Consider the following 24117-nt stretch of genomic DNA (forward strand, 5'->3'; position numbering starts at 1 on the left):
ACCGTCGGTAAACTGCCACACGGAATGGACCACAGAAACAGAGGAAGCGACACCGCAGGAGTAAACCATGACTATTTCGGGGGTGTGAAGAAGGCATCATGCCTCAAGGCCGGCAGCAGTCACATGCTTTGCATGACTTTCATCTTCTGCAATAACCATAAGGCTGCCTCTCCTCTGTGTGCCCTCATCAGAAAGCCAGGCTTTTACAAAGGCGAGCAGTTTCCTCTCCTAGCGAAAAAAAAAATCAACAAGGCAAAACCTCACCAGAAGCAGTTTGCAGAGAACGTCCTCTATTCTGGCTGCCAGCACCATCTCATCGGTTGTCTTCTCACACACTGAATAACTAAACCCGTTTTATTGAAAGGGAAATGTAAACCTACTGCTTTGGGGCTAAAGCCATCCTCAAATTAGAAGGGATCTGAGAGCAGCAGAGGTTATTGTGCACGTGTTGACTGCGGAGTTTTTATAGCCAGAGTCTGCTGGAGTAGGCAGCACCAGATGCAATATCGAATGGGCTACAATTTGGGCGTGATTTCATAAGGAAATACATCTCCATCCATTCTCATGTGTGACAGTAAGGAAAAATGGAAGCTCAGCCAGCTGCCCTGTGCAGTCCTAACAGAATAATTATCTCATCCTTAAAAGGTTTCCTTTGAAAACCACAGAAATCAGATGTGACATTGCAGTTAATACAACGCATTGCCGAGCACTACTGGAAAAACTCAGGCCTGATTTTTTCTGATTTTCTCCCCTAGTCGTAAAAATGAAATTTCACTGCACCGTTTCATTTGCATAAGAACATATAACGAGATTAAATGAATTTTACAAAAAAAAAGGAAAAAAAAAAAAAAGGAAAAAAAGAAGGGAAGAAGAAGAAAAGAAAAATCAAGTTGATGGACAGAGATCTGCATCACTGCAGCTTCACGTTCAGCCCTGGGGAAGCTGTGCAATGCATCCCATGGGACCCGACCTGGGCAGAGCACAGCCCTGCGCTGCTGCAGCTGATGGCTGTGAGCCCTCTCCACTCCTCCTCCTGCCCTCCCCATAAGAGCAGTATTTACCTTTCATATCATTTCACTTAAAGCAAAAAAGATGGCCTACAAGCAGAGGCGTCCAATTCAAGACTGTTTTGTTTGAACTGGAGAATTTGGATTCAAGCTCCTGTCCAAAGACAACCTGTATGTACAGAGTGACTGCCTGCCTCCTCTGCTCCTCCCGGGGCCAACCTCACAGCTCAGCTGCACCACAACCACTGGGAATGGCTGAAAAACGACCCTCTGAGCGCAGCTCCGGCAGCGCGTGACTCTCTGTTCCCTGGCACTTTTCACAGATGTGTTGTTTTGGTTTGGCTGGAAGGCAAATCTGGAGCTTCTGCAAACCAAAAAGAGGAAAAAAAAAAAAAAAAATCCCAAACCAAATCTATTTGGAGTCAAACAAAACATTGTGTCTGAGGTGTTTTTCAGCTAAAGCTGTGCTGAAGGGAAGTGTAAAAACACCGAAAAAAGAAAAGCATTTTGACAGAAGCTTGCAGGATTTGGGGTAGACGCTCTGAGCAGGACGTGTGCTGGCACTGACAGCAGCTCAGTCTGCCCTTTTCTCCCCTTCTGTTGAGGACAGGCACCTCTAGGCTGCGTCCCGAGACCCTCCTGCTGCCAGCTGTTTGGCTGAGCCTCACCAAATGCTTCTCTCAGCTTCTCCAAACAAAGTGCCGCACACAAAGGCAACTTACAAAGTCTTTTGCACGTGATGCCATGAAGCATGATGGGAAATATCGTCACGGTTTTGGAGGCGTTTCCCAAAGAAGTACTAATTAGGATGACAACCAGCTAGAATGGCAGAGAAATTATCGACGACACAAACATCCAACGGCAGCTACATGAACAACAACAAGGAAAACAAGAATGGCCCAAAAATGTTGGAAGAGGAGCTGCTGTACAGCAGAGAAAAGCACTGGACTGCTACACAGCTAAAAATGTCTCATGTTTCAAAGAGGAGATGGTTAAGGCAGGGTTCAAAATACTGGTTGTTTCATTCAGGAAGGCACAGAGCGATCCCAGCTCTCTCTCTTTCTCAGTGAGATGATGCTACCACCAAAGCAGCAGCATCTCAGAGATCCCCATCTGGTATCTGCGACACAAACTGGCTGCAATCAGGCACTGAGCCCACGGTGCTGCTGTTGGCTGAGATGAGGACCTCTCACAAGGCCACGGGCTGCAGCCCATCCCTCTGCAGAGGACATGGGCATCGTCAGCTTGTGGGCGTCTCCTCCACACAGCATCACTGATTGGTTTCACATGGAGAGGAAATTTCAACCTTGACGCTTTCCAATGCATTTTTTTGACTATTTGTTTTACTTGCAGAAAACACTTTGTTTTACAGATGACGCCAAGGGAAAAAAAAAAAAGAAAAACGGTTGTTCCTCATGAGGAGCCAACTCTGTGGCCATCATATTACCTCAAGAGTGGTAATAGCCCACGTCCTAATGGCATTAAGGACACTGTCCTGCCCGGGGGAAGGCTGGTGCTACTGGCACACGGGCAGGGACTACGAATGCCATTAGGCAGGTGTAGGAGAACGCAGTATTTAAAACCCTGCAAACATCAGAACGTACAGCGACCAGTGTATGTACATTGTTTTCCAGAGCATTAAGTAAGAGTGTGTTAGTGTCATCAGGAAAAGAGTCATCCGTCAGAGCTAAGGACCAGGACTTTTCAGAGAGAATATCTGACGTCAGAGACAGAGCCTCCATCTCAGCTAGAGGGATCTGAAGGGAGAGATGATTAAGCATAAGAAACCAGGACACAAATCTTCAGAGAAAAAAGTATCATAATCTAAACACTTCTAAACACTAAAGCAATATCCCTGCGGTGGGAGCAGCTACATCATACACATTGTTACCAGGGACAGAACATTAAAGAAACGGAATATAACAAAGAAATGACAAGAAAAGTGGAACATTTGTACTTAAATGCTTACCAAGGAGTTGTGAGGGAGTTTAAAGGCATACACTAATGCTAGCATTGCGTGCTGGTGTCCTCCTGCCTAAGTGAAGTGGCAAAAGCAACATTACCTTCCTATGGGTGCCATCCGCCCTCCCAATTAGGGTCGGGCACAAGAGGCTGTGCCACCCCCTGCCCTCCATGCAGTGTCCTGTGAGGGGTGCAGGGGCTGCCCTCGCTGTGCTCTGGGGAGAGAACACCCCTGTGCTGGGTCTGTTTGCAGTCCCTGTGCCTCCTGCCATGGGTCGCCTGCAGCTCAGACACCCCCACACCGTCATGGGCATCCCAGCAAATTCCTTCTGTTTCCCAGCTATCCCTGAGCATTGCTTTCCCCTACCCTCTATATTTGAGAAGTCTTTCAACAGCACTGTGCTTTCCAGCAGAAAGCACAGAGGCCCAGATTGGCTGCTCTTGAGTTATCCCAGGGCTGGACTCTCTCGCTCCAAAGAAATTGACATCGGTGGGCTGAAATAAAGCTGGTGATAAACAAACTGTGAGTGGCTGCAATAAGCCTCTCCCCAGAGCTCCATGGGATGCCCGTGGGCAACGCATGAGAGACGCTCTGCAGTTCCTCCTGACTTCCCACGGGGGCCCAAAGAGGCAGCACTGGGACAGCAGCAGCACAGGGATGGTGATCCCAAATGGGGATGGCAGTGGGCACTGGGGTTGGCAGGAGGGAGCTGTGCACACCAGGCTGCTTTCAGTGCCGCTCCGTGTTCCTGAATGCCCTGAGAACGTGACAAATGCTGCGAGCAGGAAAGCCAAAAGGTAAACAAAACAGCCTCCCATCTCCCAGAATTGGGTTTGAGGCAGTCAAAACATTTGGTGGGAAATATCCAAATGATTTATAGGTTTGTTAATTGCAGCAAGAAAAAAAAATACAAATCTAGCTTAAATTTTCAAAGGAAAAGTCATTGCAAAGCAAAGCGCTATATTTTTTCATTACATAAAAACGTCAAACAGGAGCCTGTTTTTGCTGCAGCAGCACTTCCTGCGAGCACAGTTGTGACAGCAGCTTCCCAAGCAGCTCTGATGAGCGCCGCGCTGCCCTGCCTGCCAGCCTGAGCCACCCAGCACAGCTCCGAGGGACGCAGCTCTGCTCCTTACCAACACTTGTCCCTAATGAACCTCCAAGGTGGATAATTTCGAGCGTTGGGAGCTCGTAAATAAGCACAGCGATTTAGCAAGGAAAATCCTGCTATTTGGAGCCAGAAAGAAATGGAGAAATAAGGAATTTGCCCAATTCCAAATGCAGAAAAAGGCATGTTTGAATTGCTGTTATGGCTGCTGCTGTGAGCGAGGGGAAATATTTGCTCAGGAGAATAGCGTGCTTGGAAAAGAAGGGTTTTTATTCTAAGTAAATGAACTAATTTTAAACGAGTACTACAGCTCCTATTCGAGAAAGTGCTGGAGCACACTGCTGCCTGAGGACATCATTAGGGGCTGCCTCGCCTCTGAGCTCAGCGCAGATCAGAGATGAGGATCTCATTCACACTGACCCACTTGCAAGAAGCCTCTTTAGGAAAAGCATTCAAAACTGGATTTTACTGACTCCTGTCAGTAGGAGTGAAATGCAGAGATCACTTCCTGATCCCCCCCTGCTCAGGCTCTCCTCTGGATCAGCTCACACTGTCCTCCCAGCTCCGGGTGGGAGCAAGAAGCCAACACAAGAACCCCACCGGAGGGTGCTGCATTCTCCTTACAACACTCATGAGCAGTACGTACAATGAAAAGCTTCTCTCTGCACTGGAGACAGAAACTCAAAGCTTGTGATTCTCCTCTCGCACTGCGCTTCATAAAATCAGATATTACCTCAACGCCCACAGAACGATCCTTCAAAACCCCTGTGACTGCATTACACGAAGCAAAGAACTCTGACTCTCTATTAAAGGTCTCAGTGAAATTGAGTTTGGATGGAGACTTTGCAGGAAAGGAATATTAACCTGGTTCTCAGAGTTGTAATACTCGGGAGCAGGGAGGGCATAGTGATGGCACACAGAGCCTGACAGGTTGTCCATCAGCTTCAGCTCTCCTTCCAGAGACTCCTGGATCAGCAGGGATATGGTATCAAACAAGTGCCTTTCCTAGGAGGGGTGTGTGCATGCAGAAGGGAAGGGCCGAGCAAAGAGAGGGACGGAGACAGAGAGAAAAAAAAGGACAGTGTGGAAAACCCAAACGAGTAAAAGGGAGAGAAAAAAAAGAAAACAGGATAGAAGGGAAAGAAGAAAAAAGACAAACATTAATGGAGAATAGCAGTAACAAACAACAGGACGGGCAATGTGCGGCAGAGAGAACAGTGCAGTAATATCGCAGTGAGCAGCGGCAGCTTTTCTCCGACCCCGCGGGCAGCGCAGAGCTGGGATGGGAGCTGCAGGGTTCTGCTCTCCTGCTCTGAGGTCTGTGTGCCCCAAGAGCACGTTTTGAGCAAAGAGAACCTCTTGTTTAACGCCTCAGTGACGCAGATTAAAATAACCCGACTCGAGGAGGTACTGAGCATCCTGCCCACAAAAACTGCTGACGCCCTGCACAGCCACACGCCAAACCAAGTGGGCTGAGGCCTCCCACAGTCCTGGCCACCTTCTGCCTCAGCACAGACAGCGGGAGCATCACAGGGCACAGACCCAGCTTTCACAGGCAGCGTGGCAGCAATCTGAGGGCTGAACTTCCCATGTACGAATGCCTGGTGTGCACAGCGCAATGAGGACTGCCGTTACAGTCAGCACACAGTGCAAAAATCCCAGGGACGAGGCAAGCAAAAGAGCATGCTGACCACAGTCCTCGCAGGGTCACGTCCTGGGAATTGCATTCCTCTGCTGCCGTGCTCAGGCATCAGATTTTTCCTGAAGAGTTTGGCTGGCACAATAAATAATTGGAGTGAAATCTCCCAGAGGTTTACGAAGGCTTTGTTTGGGTGAAAGAGCAAGAGAGATGCTCCAGAGATGTTGACCAGAATAAGCCACACTCAGAAGGACAGCTTCAATGGCTGACAGCACCCTCAGCGAGTTCTCCTGCTGCTCTGCAGTTTCCCTTTCTGCCAGTGCAAGGACTGCTGCACGGCAATAGAGCTGAGGATGGTTTGCCAGCGCTCTACTCAACGTGCACAGCAGCAGTTGGGGCATGTTATTTCTTCCTCGAGAATATAATGAGTCTGGATTTCCCCATATTGCCCTGAACTCCTTTTTGTGTGCCAAGGAGCAGCTCTGGACTCCATCTCTGACAGCAGTGGCTCCTAATGGAACCAGAAACTGCCGGTAGCTTAGAAACTGAAACAAAGCTTACGCAGAGATTTACTCTTCTCACTCTTGGACTAAAGATCATAAATGAATTTTTCATGCATTAAAATACTCATTAGTCCACCCAGGCAGAGGTCAAGATACGCTGTTGTGAAATCATGATGTAATAAAAGCTAATGAGCTCTGTGTAGGGTTTAACCCGATCCGCCATCAGCTAAGACTAAAAAAAGGGCTGGAGCAACGTTCTTGCATAATTCCAGCACCGCTCCCTCCCAGGGGACACGTCTGGGCCATGACCTCACCTCCCCATCCCTCACGCTGAGCTCCATGCAGACGCAGGGCTGGGAGCCTGCTCTGCTGCCCGCTGCCTCCAGCTCTGCTGAGCCCTGGATTATCCCACTGTTAACAGCGTTTTTTCATGAGCTCAATCATGGGGGTGGCTTTTCAATTGAGATTCTATAAAACAAATTTAATACTTAAGCAAAGATTAGCCAAGTTCCATTCCCCTTTTATGCTGCGGTTCGTGGCCGGCATTAGAAAAGCAAACTTATTATGCTCGTAATTTTGCTCTCACAAAGGGCCGAGCCCAGACTCTGCATTAGAGCTAATTTGGAGTTTAGCTCTGGACGGGGCAGCTCAGGCACATCTCCAGAACAAACTGCAAAGCTCTGCGCACCATGGTGGGCTGCAGCCCTGCCCCGTGCTTCCTCCTGGGGTGCCCCACAGAGCAGAGAGGAACGCAAACCTCGCAGCATGGCATCCCTGCTCCCTCACTACCCCTCGTGCACGTCTTCCCCCAGCAGAAACACAAGGCAGCCCCTCCACACCCCCCAGCCAAGCTTCTCACCATAGGGTAAACTAACGAGAGTTGAGAATCCACCTTGATTTGCAGGGGATGGGGGCATCCATGGGGGCTCTCGGGCCTCTCGCCACCAACGCCGCCCATCCACGTGAAGATGTCCGAGGGGCTGTGCTGGCCAGGGCTGATGGTCTTCATCTCCATCTCCAGTTCTGCCTCGAGCTCTGCCTCCTCTTTAGCCTCCTTGTTGCTCTCCTCCAGGTGCTTCATGAGCACGGCTATCACCACATTCACCAGGACAAACTGGGCCGTCAGCACGAAGGAGACGAAGTAGATGGGCGAGATGACGGTGTTGTAGCAGGTGGATTCCTGATCGCAGTCTCGCAGGGTGTCCTGAAAACAGGAGAATAAGACTGAGGGCTGTGAGGAGGCTCTGGGCTGCCAGCACAGTTCCAGTGCCTCGATTCACAAAGCCCATTCTGCAACGCTAAAGACCAAACACGGCAGCGCGGTGCACAGCTCCCAGGCACAGCAGGGCGCACTGCCGTCCACCAGCCGCCCTGCGGACACCACTCCCCATGTTCACAGGGGGACGATGCACTGCGACCAGCTGGCCCTGTGAGCACAAGGCAGCTTTCACAACGGCACGGCTTTACGGCTGCCCACAAGGAGAGGTTCACTCCCAGAAACAGGAGTTTTCCCAGAAAGTAAATGAATAAATAAATAAATAGATAGAATTTTAAAAACCCACGAAGCCACAACAAAGGAACACCAACAATTGCAACTGCGGGCTTTTAAGGAAACACAAAGCTAAACCAACAGGCCTAACTGGAATGAATTCATATAACTTCAGAGAGGCGTCCCTTTATTTTTTCCCCTGTTTTCATGCGGTTCTCTCTAGAAAAAGGAATATACGGAGCATGCAGAAGGCTGCAGCATTGGCCCACCTCCAGGCCAACCTCACAGTGCTGGGCAGGAGGAGACAGGGCACAGTTGGAGCAGCTAGCTGTGGCACGTGGACCAATGCCACCAGTCATTTGGCAGGATAAGAGGTAGCGGCCTCACAGAGCGCCGGGGGGCTCAGGTTGGGCATCTGGAACAATTTCTTCTCCTAGATAGCAAGGATGCAGTGGCACAGCTGCACAGAAGAGGGGTCGTGCCCCGGGGCTGCTGAGCACCACAGAGATGTGGCACTGAGGGATGCGGTCGGTGGGGTGGTGGGGCGGATGGCCATAAAGGGCTCTTCCAACCCAACCGATTCTGTGATTCTACGTTTTGGGGGCCCCTCACCTTCATTATCCCGTTCCAGTTGTCCCCCGTGGAGACGCGGAACAGGGTGAGGAAGGCCATCCCGAAGTTGCGGAAGGTGGCGTGTCGGCCCAGCCCCTCACAGGGGTGTGTGTCATCACACTCTGCAGGACAAACACAGCAATGAGACGCCGCTCACCAGCGCCCAGCCGGCACGGGGCAGGGCTGCACTCACCCAGGTCGCCAAAGAGCTCCACTCCAAGAGCTGCAAATATGAAAAACAACAACATGAAGAGAAGACCCAGATTCCCCACCTGGAAAGAGAAAAAGAAACGGGGGGAAAAAAAACACAAAAAAAGAACATTCATTGATTTTTTTGTTCCAGACCTGTTTCTTGCTGTATTCTTTAATCCAAAACTTAAATTGCTTCAGGGGGAAAATGACCTCAATGTGAGGACTGTATCTCAGACTGTGCTTCGGAAGGGAAATGTGATTATCTAATGACAGCAGAGATAAAATGATTAGCATTCCTCTGCAACAAACACAGCCGTGGGCCGGAGGAGGCGGTGCTGAGGCAGGGGGTTACCTGGGGCAGCGCTTGCATCACGGTGTCCAGCAGAGCCCTCATCCCTACAGCCATCTTCAGCAGCTTCAGCACTGCGGAAAACACAGGCACGATATGGTGACAGCAGCATTGGTACGGGGCAGCAAACCCCATCCCTCTCACAGGGTTGCAGGAGGAGAAACGTGAAACGATGGCAAGTGTTCTCTGCTAGCCACTACAGCTCCTGCCCTTTGACACCGCTCCTGGTTGCTTGGATACTGCTGAAATCCTGTGCCCTGCAGCATCACCCATCCTGAGAGCTGGGGAAGCACCGCCGTTCTGCCCGGCCTTCCTCTCCCCTCTCCCTGGGATGGCACTCTGGCACCCAGCGGGAGCACAGGGCCACAGTGTTGGCTCCGGCAAGTGAGCCAAACAATGAGGTTAAGAGTAAAAGGCAGCTTCCCTTCCAACTCTGCTTTAAAGCTTCTGGCCGGGAGGAGGGTGCCCTTTGGTGCCTCTCACAGCACTGTGCACACCAGGTTTGTTCCCAGTGGGTTTAAACCCAGCAAAAGAGATGACAGAGAGCATCATTCCCCCCACTTCACCACCGCACCCCTCTTCTCCCCCCTCTTTCTTTCCCTGCGCTGTGAGCAGCTGTTTCCCAGCTCTGGGGCCACTTTCCCACTTCCATAGGCTGCCCACTTGCAAATGTGTAAATCAGAACCTCAGTGAATCACATCTCTTCCAGGAGGCTGCATACCCAGTTGGAAAGTGTATGTATTTTTAATTCTGAAAGGGATCCAATGCACAGGAAAAACACATTTTCCCCCACCGCTTGAGACACAGCAGCATCTCATTTCTTCCCAGTTCCCTCTTCGCTTAGAAGAGGGCTGCAATCACAGCAATTACGCCTCAGAGCACAACAGTGCCCTTCAGGAGAGCCTGGCAGTACTTTATTTAGAGCCTGAGCACTCACGTTTTGCATTTCTGTCATTTGGACCCACGAAGTTCTGCTGGGAAAGCTCTGGCCCTAAAGGAGCTGCCTTCCCAGCCCAGTACATGCTGTTGCAGTGTGGAAGGACAGATGGATGCATGGTGACAAGGCATGTTTTGTCACAGTGTGGAGAGATGTAAAGTCTCACGGGAAATTAAATTTATTAGATGCTTGTCTTTTAAAGCCAATGCACTCAGGCTGATGTTCTGCAATCCCTGTTAGAGACGACTTTCATTTGACTGGCATGGTTTCCCAGGTACATCTCTGGGAGTTACAACCACAGCTATTTGTCTTTTAGTTCTAAGCTTTCAGCTTCAAGTTCCCTTAAGATAGAAGCACACGGTCAGTCGGCTCAGCTCTTTGGCTCCTCGCAACTGTTTTCCTCCATTGTTCTCTTATTTGTTTACAGACTGCTGATGCCAGAGCTATGCACACTGTGATGAGGATGTGCCCCGCCACTGTTTCCCAACACTTAACTCTCTCCTGGAGGGGACCCTGCACCTCAATACAAGCAAATTCTGCTTAATTTGTCTCACCTCGAGCAATCCTGAGAACCCTCATGATTCGGATAATAGTGGGGTTAATTGGGAGCGAAGCATTCACCTCAATCTCTTCCAAAGTGATACCCATGATAGACAGCAGCACAATTGCCAGATCTAATTGGTTCCATCTGGAGACAACACAAAATGAAGTTTAACATCTACTAAGAAGCTGGCAACAGGAGGCAGCTTGTTTCACACGAATTCCAGGCATTTCAATGGTTCTCACACTCAAATGAATCTGAGCATTTTTCTAGGGTATTATACAAAAGCAGTTACGTTATGAAATCATTATAATTAACACAGCTTGTTATAAAATCAGCCAATGGCCAACGACGCTCTTGGCTGAAGGGAGTGAGAAACAAAGCAGTTCTGCACCCAGAGGCTGTGGAACTGAGGGGCGATGCTGGAGCTGCTGATGGCCCCTGCTTTGCAGCACACGGGGCTCGCTGTGGGCTTGCTGGGAGGAGCAGCCAGTCCTTGTAGCATGACCTGGGCGTAAAACAAGCCCTGAGGGGTTACGAGAGGGGAAATCTGAGGAAGATGTCATTCTGTACGCTGCTCAGCATCTGTGTGAAAAGAGGTCCTTTCGCTCCTCGGTTTCTGCTCAGGAGCAGATTTTCTCTCTCAGGACAATCTGTTCTCATTCACCCAGCTCTCCTGGTTCTGCAGGCACGCTGCTGGTGTCAGGAGGAGATCTGCTGCCCAGCACTGCCTTGCTGTCTGTTTGTCTGCCCACCACATGGATGCACGTCACACACCTCCTCATGCACACTCCTCTCTCCAGCCCCCACCCCAGCCCAGTTGCAACCACCACACCGAGAAGCTTTCCCTCGTGTTACACAGCTAACACCAGGAGGATCACCGGGCTCTAAAACCCCAACCTTGGGCAGCTGTGCCCTGCAGCCCCCAGGCAGCCAAGCTGCAGCCTGTGTTACCTGTCTTGGAAGAAGCGACGGAACCCGAAGGCAATGAGCTTGGAAACAGACTCCAGGACAAAGATAACGGTGAAGATGTAATTGCAAATCTTCAGGGCTTCGTCGAGAACCTGTGGTGAGGACAGAGCACAGAAGTTAGGTGCCAGCTCTGTGCCAGCAAGCCTGCCTTCACCATGTTCCAGCAGAGCTGCTGAGTCCCTAACAGGACAAAAGGCTCAGCAGGATGACAAATGTCCCACCAAGATCATCTGCTCCAACCATCAACCCATTCTCATTATCTGCAAGCAGACCAGAGTGGTCCTATGGCCATGGTTCAGCCCCCTGTGCTGTCATCCCACAGCACACCAACCTCAGGGTCATTACGCAGATGCTGCATACCAGAGGCTTAGAGACAAGATGTGATTTTCCTAAAGAAAATTAAAAACAAAAACCTGCCCAGCACAGTTATGATACAAGAGAAATCATGGCTGCAGAGCGGCGGCGAGATGCAACGCCCTCACGAGATTCCAGCGCAGGCTCTGCAGCCAAAAGCATTGCTCATCACCAACTGACTGAATCACACAGGAGCTGTCGGGGCTGTTTGAAGGTGACCCAAACAGAAGAAATAAACTGGGCTTGTGCCTTTCCACTTTTTGGCTCCTTTATGATAGGCTGGAGGATATTTTTCCCTGTATTTAATGTTTTTGTTTTTTTAAACATTAAGTATTCAAACCCTGTGTAGTTTTAGAGAATATTTCCTCCTATTGTGTGCTGTATTTATTCATTCTGAAAGTAGCTAATAAAAATAAGTACAAGTTATATGGCAAAAGCACCTATTTCCATCTCCTTCTTACGCACAAGAGGCTTGATGGCCCAGGACAGGCTGTTTTTATTTCCAGAATATGACCCAAACCCAGAACTGAGCACACTAATACATTAAAATGTATTTTAAGGACCAGCATAGAACCCAGTGCCTGTGAAAATTAAGCCCTATGGGACTTTGGGAGAAACTTTGCAAAGCAGAAAGCTTTCATAAATGCAATTTGTTTTCCCCTTTTTCTCCTTTTTTTTCTTTTTTTTTTGGTGCAAACATTCAATCAAACAGAGGGTTATACTAATGATCCTTTGTAGCTAACGAAACAAATGCTCTCCCAGCCCAACTGCCAGAGCAGTCACCTCGCACCTAACCAGAGGGCAGAGGTGCAACAGGCCCCATCCGTACGGATGGATACGGCCTGAAGGCAGGGACAGGATGGACACCTCCAGCCCAGGGCATGGTGAGCAGGGCCCCAGACCAAAGAGCAGAAGCGCCCTGCATCGCGCCCACCAGCCGCAGCACACTGACCTTGGGCTGCTGGTAGTGCTCCATGGCCATGGTGATCACGTTGAGGCCGATGACGCCGGTGATGAACAAATCCAGGTAATGGCTGGTGCACATCTGGTGGATCAGGAAGCGGAAGCGGGAGTAATCCGAATAGTAGGGCTTGCACTGTGCTTCTGCAGCGGGAGGAGAGCCGAGAGCACGGCGAGTCACTCCTCTGTGCCTCCATGCAGCCAACGCACCCTCACCTCCCACACTGACAAACTCTAGACTGATTACAGCAACATGCTGTCGTCTTCCTCCCCTCCCTCCCCCTCTGCTGCCACGTTACCACCTTTAATGCACAGCAGGGCTCCTGTCAGCTTACATCCATTAAACACCTTCAGCGGGACATGCGCTATACTCAGCCTTACGGCATCAGGGATGAGGTGAGCTGGGATCATTGTGCTGAGGAGTGTTCTCACCATTGGGAAATTTCAATTAAGTTTAAATTAAGCCGACAATTTTTGTTGCTGCTGAGCTTAGAAAGTCCCCAAAGCATCCAAAAACCCAATTAGCAGTCAGATGCCAGGGACAGATTTTAGCACCAGTGGCTTAGAAATAAAGGGCGTTCAGTTAGCAGTGGGCTTTGAAAGAGAAGTAATTTGGTCCTATTATGTTCTTCGCAGTAAACTGCAGAGAGAACGAAATTCAACACTTGGGCTGTCAGAGCCGTGAAGAACGGTCCATAAAAATACCACGGGAAACTGATCAGTCAGCCTCAGCCGTTAGGAAATAACGGCTCTCTGTTTCATACCAGATTACTGAGGCACAGATTTCGCTGTACAACTCATTCCCAGGTCAGGCTGCCTCAGAACGACACGTGCTCTTAGACCCCAAATGTTCCCACAGATAAACTCATTTACTCACCTAATCTCTAATGAGGAAATGCCAAGGCTGAGTATATCATTCAGTACCATTTTCAAGGAGGCATTATAATGCAGACTGAAGTGGAAAGGACTGTCTTGAATATGTCAGAGTGTAATATTACTCTACTAATTAGATGACCAACCGGTTACAAAAATCGTTGAGCTGTAAGAATTACACGGCTTGATATTTTCTGCTCATGTACAGCCTGATGCATTACAGCGAGCAGAAAGTTGGGCAGAGCGGAGCTGTGAAGGCCAGGCTTCAGCTGCCCTCGGGGAAGACTAATTTTAGAAGATTAAGTTTTGCCTGGAAATAGAATTCGCTTTGTCAATAGTCAGAGGCATTGCAATCAAAGCCACAGGCTGCATGGCTTTGTGCACTCCCTGCTTCACAACAGGATCCTGAAAATCAGAGTTGCTTTGGTTTTTCCATAGAGACAGGCTTTTCCCCTACAGCCCGGGCACCAGAGAGACAAACCAGTGAGAGGTTTTATTCTGTAGGGGTTTGGAATGTCCTCAGCGCAGTCACATTGAAGGCAGTGTTAACATTCCCTTTCTGCCCTGCAACGCTTGGGTGCTTGAGGTGATCTGCGCTGGAGAGCTAAAGCACAATGTTGATGGAAAGGCCTGCACGACGAATTTCCACACTGCACCTACTGAGTGCTTATAAAGAAGCAGAGCAGCAGCTGCTGACTCACTCATAAGCCTATGTCAGATATCTTGGAATCTGCATAAATCTCCATAAAGTCAAGATATCTCGATCACATTATGCTAAGTTATGAGTAGCAAATTAACTAAAATGTTTGAATACAATTAAGTCAGGAACAGGACCTATTTTTATGAACCAACTTATCATCTCAGTAAGAAACACCATCGTAATTGGATCACTTCTCTACATTTATGTCTAATTCACATTCACAAAGAAAAAATGTCAGGGTTTCTGCCTTTTCTTGCAGTGGATTTACTTATGAATAATCACACTGGAATTCATGTTTTTTTTCAGCTTTGATTGACAGGTAATTCCAAATCCTACAGAATAGCACCGCACCGTTAGAACAGAGAGAGGATTTAGAGAGAGGCTGTAAACCGTCCCCTGCGCAGGGATCTGCACCTGGATGAGCTGCTGTGTGACCTTATAAGCAGGGTTGCTAATTGCTGTCTACCTCCCCCCTCCCTGCAGCATCAAGGCTCTGCCTCGCCTTTCCCAGCACATCCTCAGGGTTTCCACAGCCCAACATCTCCGGGTGCCGCCTTAGAAAACCGCTGTTGGTAAACACTTTGCCCTTCACCATTAACTTCACGGGGAGGGGATTTGTCAACCCTGTTTATAAATCAGACCAGCGCTCATCGCACCGCGCTCTGCATGCTGGCCATGCAAATCAGTGCAGCACTGAGATCACCTGGTGATGAACCAGCCGCACACCCACAGCATGCTGCCCGACACACAGCACTGTGCCTAGGGAGGCAGGGAGCTCCTGCTGTCGTCTGAGTGCCACTTCTATAGGAGCAGAGCGTTTCTGCACACCCATCGGGTGGTACTGGTGCGTAATTACCCAGTGCAAAGCCCCTGCCCCCTACTGCACAGTGTTCTTTGGAATTATTGCAGTAAAGATCTAAACAATACCAACATCTTGGGAAATACAGACATCTGTTAAACTCCAGGTGGTGAACTTCACAACTAACACAACACCACATTACTTTACTGTTACAATACACTGTGTCAAGAACAACAAGAGCTCTGGGTTAGTCTCGGTTATCATTGAAAGGTTAACTGGCTTCCCGGCACACGTGGTGTTAAAGAAACAAGGAGAGCAAATGAACAAAAGAAAGAATGGGCAGAATGAGAGAAAATGGGAAAATACAGCAAAAGCCCACTACGAAACATCAGGCTGGTAAACAGGATGTAAATCAAGCTGCTTCACCATGGCTGCAGGCCAGGAGCAGGGGCGAGGGAGCTGCCTCAGCTGGAGATGAGCTCCTCTGGACACAAGCAGCTCAGGCTGCAGGTCCCGAGCAGTTTCCTCCTAGCCCAGGTAGGAAGGTGATCCGGCAGAGGGAGATGGTGGTCCTGGGAGCCCACCTGCTTCTCCCCCCCTAGAGACAGGCTCTGTAGGGCTGCAGCAGTTGGGTCGATGCCTGGCACAGCAGCACCAGCCTTCAGCTTATCACTGTTACGAGTCCTCCACTCAGGCTGTTTCCCAAGCAGGGTTTCCCTGCTCCTCCCTGCAGCACCACATGGGATGAGGAGCACAGGCAATGCCTGCCAATGGCTGGGAGCAGAATGCTGCAGCCTTCCTGGCACATCCGAGCATCTCACTGTGCTCTGGCCTCAGTTCTCCCCCCAGCCCACTGCCTAAAGCAATGCTACTGATGAACCCGCTGCACCCCCCACCCCGCAGTGCCCCGCTGCAGGAGGTGGGATGCAGAAGGGCCTGGGGGACTGTCCTGGGGGCACCGTGCAGATATGACAGCCCCATAACTGCAGGCCCTCCCTGGCTACAGGACAGCTGGTGTCACTGCTGGCGCAGGGCTGCATCCCAATATTACCCTGTCAAGAGAGAAATTGCTGCTTTCCCCAAAGTGCCTTTGCAGCCAGAGCTGTGTGGGCACAGGAAATTGGAATTCACGAGAGTGGGACAATTTCATTACAGTCTCCTCTGGCTTTTCCCTTCTTCTCTAATAAGGGAATTAACTCCTTCACAGGTCTGGGTATATCTGGAGGACAGCAGCAAGCCGTGAGCAATGAGCCTGTGACGCAGCTGGATTTACAAACTGTATCAGGAATATTATTAGGTTAAAAAGTAGTTTGCACTGAAGGAACTTTTTGCTTTTTCTATTTATACAGAGCATTTTACTTGGCTTTTATTGTACTGAATGGATTTATATTAAAAAAAAAAAAAAGAAATAAAAAGCAAAACAGAAAATAAATTATTTCCACTGTGAAGTTTCCAGTTGTGACAGAATGCAGACTGATGAGAAAATAAAAGGAAAACTATAAAACTGTAACATCCCAGTGAGCACCAGCACACAGCACTCCATCTTATCTTCACACCAAGAGGAAGGCAGTCCCTCAGGAACCACCCATGTGTGTGGGTCTGAGGCTCCCCTCTGCAGCATCCCCTGAGCCATGGGAGGACCAACCCTCACCCACCACCACCCCACGGGGACCAGCTGGCAGCCCCACATTCTCTGAGATGAGACCCAATGGAAAGGCAACGCAGGGCAACACAGAGCACAGCCTGAGTCTGCATGGGATAATGGAGGGGACTGGAATGAGTTCAATGCCTTAAAAAGAAAATAAAATAACGTAAACCAGGCTCGATGCAACTGTGCACGAGCAGAAGAGGCATCACAACCAAGCAAACAACAAACGCAGCCCCACGCACAGGGGGACCCCAGCACTGAGCGAAGTCTGGCAGCCCAGCACTGCAGAAAGAACAGGGCCTGCCAAGGAGGGCGAGAATGAAGGCACAGAAATAAAAACACCGGGAACGGCAGCGGGAAGGGATCGATCAAAGCATGTTGTGGTAACTTCCACCGCAGCCCCAGAAATACAAAGGTGGGACCCCCTGCCCCACAGCTGTCCTCCGTGCCCAAAGCCAACAGCCCTCACCTTGCAGCTGTTACTCAATCCGTGCGCTGTGCAATGTCTGACAGGTGGGTGGATTTTTCACAGGTGAGAGTTTTAACGGCACAGTTTTCCCAGGATATTATTTCTGTTGAAAATTATAGCTATATTTGTTTCTACATTGGCGCCTCCTTCATTATTCAGGCTAATATTTGTGAGCTACAAATTAAACAAAACACTTGGCTGATCAAAGCTTCTTCTGACAATAAAAGGAGACAGACTTATGGCAGGGCACAACCCGAGTCCTGCAGAGGGCACAAGGCAGCATCTTTATTCTTTTTAACCCAGGAGATGCCCTGTGGACGGAGCAGCTCTCAATCAGTGAGAAGAACTCATAGGTTTGGTAGAACTACAGATAATCCCCACATCATAGCATCATGTGATTGGGTTGGAAGGGACCTTAAAGATCATCTCCTCCCAGCCCTGCCGGAGGTCAGTGTGGGGAAGATCCTGGATCTTATCCTGCTGAGTACTGTGCCTCCCTGCGTGGAGCAAGGGTGAAGAAAGAACAAAATGCTCCCCCTACGTGGCCCTGCCTGCCTTCAGAGACACTCCTGCAAATCACTCACACTCCTCAGCCTGTGGTTGGAAAGCCAGAGTAAACAACCAAAGATCCTTTCCACAGTCCAGTCATTATTCTCTGAACTAAAAAAACAAAAACAAAAAACACAAAGAAAAGCTATGAGAAGTCTGACATTGTTCAACAAAAGCCAGAAGAAAAAATAATAATAATAAAAAAAAAAGATGACTGAAAAACATAAGATGACCATTGGATAAATTAAGGGTTGGCAAGTGTGAGTCCTGAGGCAGGCCGGCAGACCTGCAGTCAGAACGAGAGCCGTGTGCCGCGAGGGAAGCGCCGAGCCTTGCACCACACACAGGTTTAGTGGGATGCCTCCGAGCAGCGCGGCCAGAGTTAGTTACACAGCACTGCCATTCACGGGACACAACGCCACAGCTGCCCAGTACCTGGCACCGCGCTGGCTGTGCTCTCCATTAACACATCATCCAGCATTAGATCTAAAAGAACGAAACGGCATTAATCATCCGGCAGGACACGCAGCGATCCCCTTCCCCGCCAGAGGCTCCTGCGGCTCTGCATTGCCTCCGTTCAGTATCTCCTGGCGGATCCTCTCCTTGCATCTCAGGGAGGGCAGCTCGGGTATTGGGGCTCATCGGGAAAAGCGAAGGGCTCCCGTGCTTTTCCCGTGGTGGGAGCCCAAGAGAACGCCCTGGCTTGGTGATGAGGAGGAGGCAGTCCTGAAGGACAGAGTGGGTACCTGAGGTAGGGCACACATCCTGCTGGGCCAGCGCCTGGCAGCGGCCACTGCATTGCCTACACCTCACCAAACCGGGGTCCCACACACTTCTCTGCTTTGCAGATGTCAGACTGGGGAAGTGCGTTTGAAAAGTCTATGAAGAAAAACAACTGTTAGATGGGCTACATCTGGCTGCATGAAAAACAGACATCTGTGGGCGGGTGTGGGCGCTGCGGGACGCTCAGAATGCCCTGCCAGGAGCCCCCATGCAGCTGTTGGTACCATCCCTAACTTGGCATCGCCTGCAAGCTCCCAGCATGCAGGATGAAGCAATGGTATCTGTGGGCTCCTAAGGCAAAGCTGGACAAGGTTGTTTAAAGTCAACGTTCGGCTGAACGCAAATGGGGAAAACTGTTCTAAAGAGATTTGGAGGGCTTCAGACTTTGCTCTTTAAAGGCTTTTACAGCAATTGAATTCTCAGCAATATTTGATCTTCAATAAAGCAGCTCTTATTGCCTCTTTAATTAGACATTTCGTAGGACTGAATGAATAACTGTATCTCCAAGAACATTTTGTGATTCCTTCCCACTAGGAAACTGCCCAGACTTACATCTTCTCATCATCTAGTTCCTCTAGCGTTATAAATAAGGTCATCAATAGTAACTAAACATCTATTTTCCTTCTACGCCTGCCTTCCAGAACTGTGACTTTAAACAGGGATCTTTCTGTTCGGTGTTTAAAAGCATTTTCTACCATCAGCCTGAAATTGCGTTTGGGAAATTGTGCTGACTGAAAGAGGCTCCCAGGCAGCACCAGCTCCTTCCACTGCACTGCACTCAGCTGAGAGCAGCCTGAAGTGCTTGCAGGGTAAGGTGATTGCAGATAACTGGCACTAAAAAAAAAAAAAAGAAAAAAAAAAGCTGATGGTCACAACTCACTTAAAGAAAGAAAAATTTGCTTACCCATCCCGAGCATCAGGGCTCACTGAATGCTCCAAAAGGAGGGATCTCCAGGTAGAGAACCTTTCTCTGTAGCAGCCAGCCCTTAAATGAGGCTCAGAGAGGGGCGGAACCTTCTGGTCACACAGGTGAACTGTTTTCAGCTGTGCTCCCAGGGCTGCCTGTGTCCCTTCTCCAGGTGCTCCATCATGGGCTCAATCAGGCTGTTACTCACTAATTCCCATTCAGTATTCTCTGCTGCTCCCAAGGGAAGCCTCCATCTTCCCACTGAGCATCAAGGGAGACAGGCTCTTGGCACAACGCAAACCCTGATGCCCAGAGGCTGCTATGATAATGCTCTTGGTTACAAAACCTGGGAAGGTAATGTGACCTAAAGACAAGGGAAAGTGCTGCATAAGTGCTGAATGGAGAGAGGCTGAGAGAGGATGATTGTGCTACGTGGCTGAGCAACCTGCCACAGCTATTAAATGGCTCCTAGATCATTAAAAAAAAATAAAACTGACTTCTTATCACCAGCTTTCAGAACAAGTGTTTGATCAGTCTCTGAAACAGTACTGAAGTCTGTTGAAGATAGAGTTGTGAGAAGGGACGTAGAGAGAAGCAAAGACAGACTGGGGGGAGTGAGGCCATGGACACAAAGGGCAAGGAGGAATCTTTGGGCAGAGGAGACCATGTGAGAAGAGTACGTTCGACTTTGGCCCCTGGCTGGCTTATTCCTTAATTCTTGAACCAAAATATTAAAAAAAAACAAAACAACACCCAAAGACAAAGATAGAAGACCACTGACAGAGTGGAGGCTGAGCACCTTTCCCTTTCAAAGCCTCCTCTAGAAGGTCTGCAGGTGTGCACACAGAGCTCAGGGCTCAGTTCACTTTGCATCACTGCCATTTTGCCTCCTTAGTTACTCTCCTCCACTGCTTTTGTTTTCTAATCTGTATTTCTCAAGCAAATGCTTTGATATGTGTTTCTCTGAGGGGTTTTTAAGCATTACTAGAACGAGATGTCTCCATTATTTTATTACACTCTTGAATAGCAGTGGTGCTACCATGCCAATAAATAATCCTGCTTGACAAATGGGACAGGTGGCATCACTGTGGCATTACAAGGCTGTAATAAACCAAATAGTGAATCCAGTTATCAGCAACAGTGCTCATGACTTGGAAGATGGACGGTGCCATCCGGCACTGCGGATCTTTGCAGTTGTCACTATTTGTGTAACACTGAGCGCTGCCATCCAAGAGGCTCCAGGTCTGGTTATCATTACTTTTTAAATTTAAATAACCTCCAGTGGGAAGGTCGCTGCAAATCACGCAGTGATTGAAAAGGCTTCCGTGTCTCCTTGCTCAGCCTAAAATCACACTACTTCCTTCATGCAAATTTCATAGCTGGACATGCTTTTAGGAGAAGAATGATCACCAGACGCGAGGCAGGGAGGGGAGGGAGAGGGGATTGTGTGGAAAGTCAAGCAGGACTCAGAAAGATGTGGAAAGACTACCGACCAGCCATCTGTTTCTCCTTACTCCTTCTCTTTTTCTCCAGCCGGCGAAGCCTCTTCTCCTCCCTCCTCTTGGCTTCTTCTTCCTCCTGGTGCTGCCGACACTTGTGGAAGTTCTCCACCACGACCCCCACGAACATGTTGAGCACGAAGAAGGCCACGATGAGCAGGAAGGAGATAAAGTAGAGGAGCATCCACGGGTTGTAGTTCATGACTGGCTGCAAAGGGGATGGAAGGCAAATGTCAACGAAACCTCAAAACAAAAGGAGCAAATAGTTACAGCTGCTACATCCGAAATCTGGACAGTGGGTGACCCTCTGTGGCAGGGCAATGCATTCTGCTCCCTGTGACCACAGCCTTCTGAGCTGGTTCAGCAGAGCAGTCCCAAATCACAAAGTGCGCTCAGAACCACGTCTGATCTGCCAGCAGCATCCCCTGCAGCCATCGTTGCCCTCACTGAAAACCCAGACCCACGCTGAGCTATTCTTTTCTCCCAAAATGCTCTAAATTCCAACCTTCTCTCTTCAGAAAGGGCCGTTCATCTGCTATGGCCTTAATACACCAGCAGTGTGGCAAAATCTGTAGGGAAAAGGCTGGCTTCAAGCCCAGGGCTCCTCGCTGTGCTCCCTCCTGACGCATTGCCCTTTTGTTCTAGCTGCATTTCTGGCTCCTTGCAGCTCATACCTGCTGGTCAACTCCCACTGCATCCAGGCCGTCGTACATGATATCCACCCAGCCATCCTTGGAGGCCAGCACGAAGAGAGACATCAGGGCCTAGAAAAACGCAGAGAAGAGTTGCAAGGAGTTGCAGCAGAGATTTTTCACTTGTAACACTTTACTCCTCTTAGCCCTTTCCTTGTCTGCAGATTGCCATTAGCTGGCTGATAATGGGGCACTTTGATGCCCAAGGTTTCTCCTGGCAGCAAAAACCCATCAGTGTCAGAACATGGTTCAGCAACGAGTGCTAATTCGGAAACCACAAAGCTGAACACAAAGCAGCTTCGTTTCCACCCTCCAGGTCTCTACTGCTCCCTGCTAATTAGTCCTCACCATGCAGCTAAAATAAGGCAGTGTTGCAGAGATGGTTGGATGTGTCCAGCTCTATTAGACAAGCTCTTCTGCAAGATATATTTGGTTTGTTATGTAGCAGTGAAGCAATTAAGTACTCCACAAAGCCACACGTGCTTGTTCTGTTCTGAAAAGAAGTGTGTGGCTGCTTGGAAACACCACCTTTGGGATTTACAGAGACAGAATGCTGTGTGTGAACTGAATATTTACTGTGACTGGCAGTGCCCTGTAAGAAAATCCCATGGGATAATAATGCACAGGTTTTAAGTCAAGAAGGTAAAGGAGCAAAGAAGCAGATTACCGTGCTATTAATACCTGGCCGAGATTATCAAAATTATACTTGTGCCGGACCCATTTGTAGCTTGCTTCTGCACAATCCGATTTATTTGTGATGTTTCTGGTGTCCTCCCCCTGGCAGATAAAAAACTTGCCTTTGAAAAGCTGCAAAACACACAAAGAGGAGAGGAAAGGTAATGGCTCAGACCACAGGATTTCTCAGCAGAGGATGGATATTTCTCACAGGGAATTCTGCACAGCCCATGGAGCCAGACGAGTCGAGGGAAATCGCCGCGTTCATGTGGGCTCTGGACTGAGCAGCCTGCCTGATCCGTGCCTAATGAGCAAACGCATCATTTCACACCATTCTGGGCACCCACGCGGGGCATTTGGAGCTTCGGTTCGTCGCCCTGAGAGCTGCCTGCAGCCCTTTGCTGCCAGGCTTGTTGCTGGGGCACGCGGGTTGGCTCTGTGACCCAGCGAACAGCGCTGGCAGCGCCGGGCAATGCGCTGTGACCGGGCCGTGCCAGCTGAGCGCAGGCGGCGCTCGGAGGCACAGCCATGAGCCGCTGCTGGGGAGAAGGGACACACTGCAGGACAGCCGAGGTGCTGCAGCTGGGCTCTGCTGCATGCTGGGCTGGCTGCGCTCTGCCTCGGGTCTGAATGCTGTTCTCCAAGTACCGCTGCGCTCTGAAAATATTCCTCGTGTGAGGCGTCAGCCTGGTGCCGGATCCCTGACCCTGACCTTCCTTCCTTTGGTGTAAGGCAGGAGAGATGCAGCTCCTGGGAAGCAAACTCCTGATCTACAGATGCCCAAGGAACAGCGGCCTCCCTGCACGTAACTGCAGGCAGTGGCAGGGGATGAGGACTGCTTCAGACATGATTGATGCCAGTGGAAAGGAGGGGCTCGCAGCCAGCCGTGCAGCCAGGGTTGCTTATTTGCTGACAGAAGCTGCTGTTTCGGGGAGAGCTGGCAACCTGCTCCTTAAAACACCACCTGGGTATACAGAGAAATGATGCTGATGGGTTTTGATCTGCTGTCGTAGATAAATATCAGTAGAAATAATAGCAAACAAGATAAACCCACACATTACTCCATGGGTTTCCTTCAGGAACCCACAGCAGCAGCAGGACGTTCTCTAGGCACGCAAAGGTAATCACCATCCAACGCAACCATAAAAGTCTTTGTAAGAAGAGTATTCCCTGATCTTCCCGTGGAGAAACACTATCATGCGTAAGGCAGACAAGGGAGATATAGCTTGCACAGATCAGAAAGTTTTAATTAAGCAGGAAGGTAAACAACTGTTCTAATATATCGTCCATAAATACAATCTCTCCTGGAGCCGGACCGTAATGCCCGTCAGGTGGGAGCAGTAACACAGCTCCTAACTGGGTTTGGAAATGCAGAGCCTGATTTGTAAGAATGCTGCTTGCTGGTGGTGCGTCAGTCGGAGCTCCAGCTTCCAGCACTGCCAGAAGGGAAAGGCCGAGAGTTTGGCAGTCTGTTGCTCGTGTCTGATTAATCACCATCCACACGTGGATGAGCACCACGACAGAACCAGTCTGGCTAAGAGGAGACGCCGTTAGAAGCTCCCAAGTCTGAACTGCCATCGCATAAAGCTCTATCAGCTGTACTTTGATCTCCTTCACACGGGAAAACCAACTGTAACTTGGAGGGATCATCTTTTTATAGAAATAGTACGGCCCTCATCTCACCCCTAATTACACATCAACATTAACCGAGAACTTTGCTTCACAAATACAAGACCAGCCTTACTCACATCTACCCGTGAAGCACATCGATAGTCACGACAATTTAACAGAAGACAGCGAGTCACAGGGGAAGCATCACAATTAGTAGGGAGGAAATCCAAAGGGCGCACTGCAGGTTTTGTTGGTTGGCATCAATTTTCCCATGCCTGAGTTTTGT

General features: G+C 49.5%; 1 protein-coding gene across 1 annotated transcript in view; it reads right to left on the bottom strand.

Moving 5' to 3' along the window:
* CACNA1G (calcium voltage-gated channel subunit alpha1 G) overlaps positions 1 to 24117 on the bottom strand; it is an 80935-nt gene that overhangs the window by 7986 nt on the left and 48832 nt on the right. The window contains exons 23-34 of the mRNA XM_042832988.1: positions 22227 to 22352; positions 21528 to 21617; positions 20869 to 21061; positions 18100 to 18150; positions 12619 to 12770; positions 11295 to 11404; positions 10354 to 10487; positions 8866 to 8936; positions 8515 to 8593; positions 8322 to 8443; positions 7113 to 7424; positions 4943 to 5083 (exon numbers count right to left, since the gene is read on the bottom strand). Of these exons, the coding sequence (XP_042688922.1) occupies positions 4943 to 5083; positions 7113 to 7424; positions 8322 to 8443; positions 8515 to 8593; positions 8866 to 8936; positions 10354 to 10487; positions 11295 to 11404; positions 12619 to 12770; positions 18100 to 18150; positions 20869 to 21061; positions 21528 to 21617; positions 22227 to 22352 (1581 nt within the window). The remainder of the gene's footprint in view (positions 1 to 4942; positions 5084 to 7112; positions 7425 to 8321; positions 8444 to 8514; positions 8594 to 8865; positions 8937 to 10353; positions 10488 to 11294; positions 11405 to 12618; positions 12771 to 18099; positions 18151 to 20868; positions 21062 to 21527; positions 21618 to 22226; positions 22353 to 24117) is intronic.

The sequence above is a fragment of the Centrocercus urophasianus genome, unplaced genomic scaffold (genome assembly GCF_019232065.1).
Source record: "Centrocercus urophasianus isolate 14NV4802_14NV808 unplaced genomic scaffold, USGS_Curo_1.0 seq_40, whole genome shotgun sequence".
NCBI lineage: Eukaryota > Metazoa > Chordata > Aves > Galliformes > Phasianidae > Centrocercus > Centrocercus urophasianus.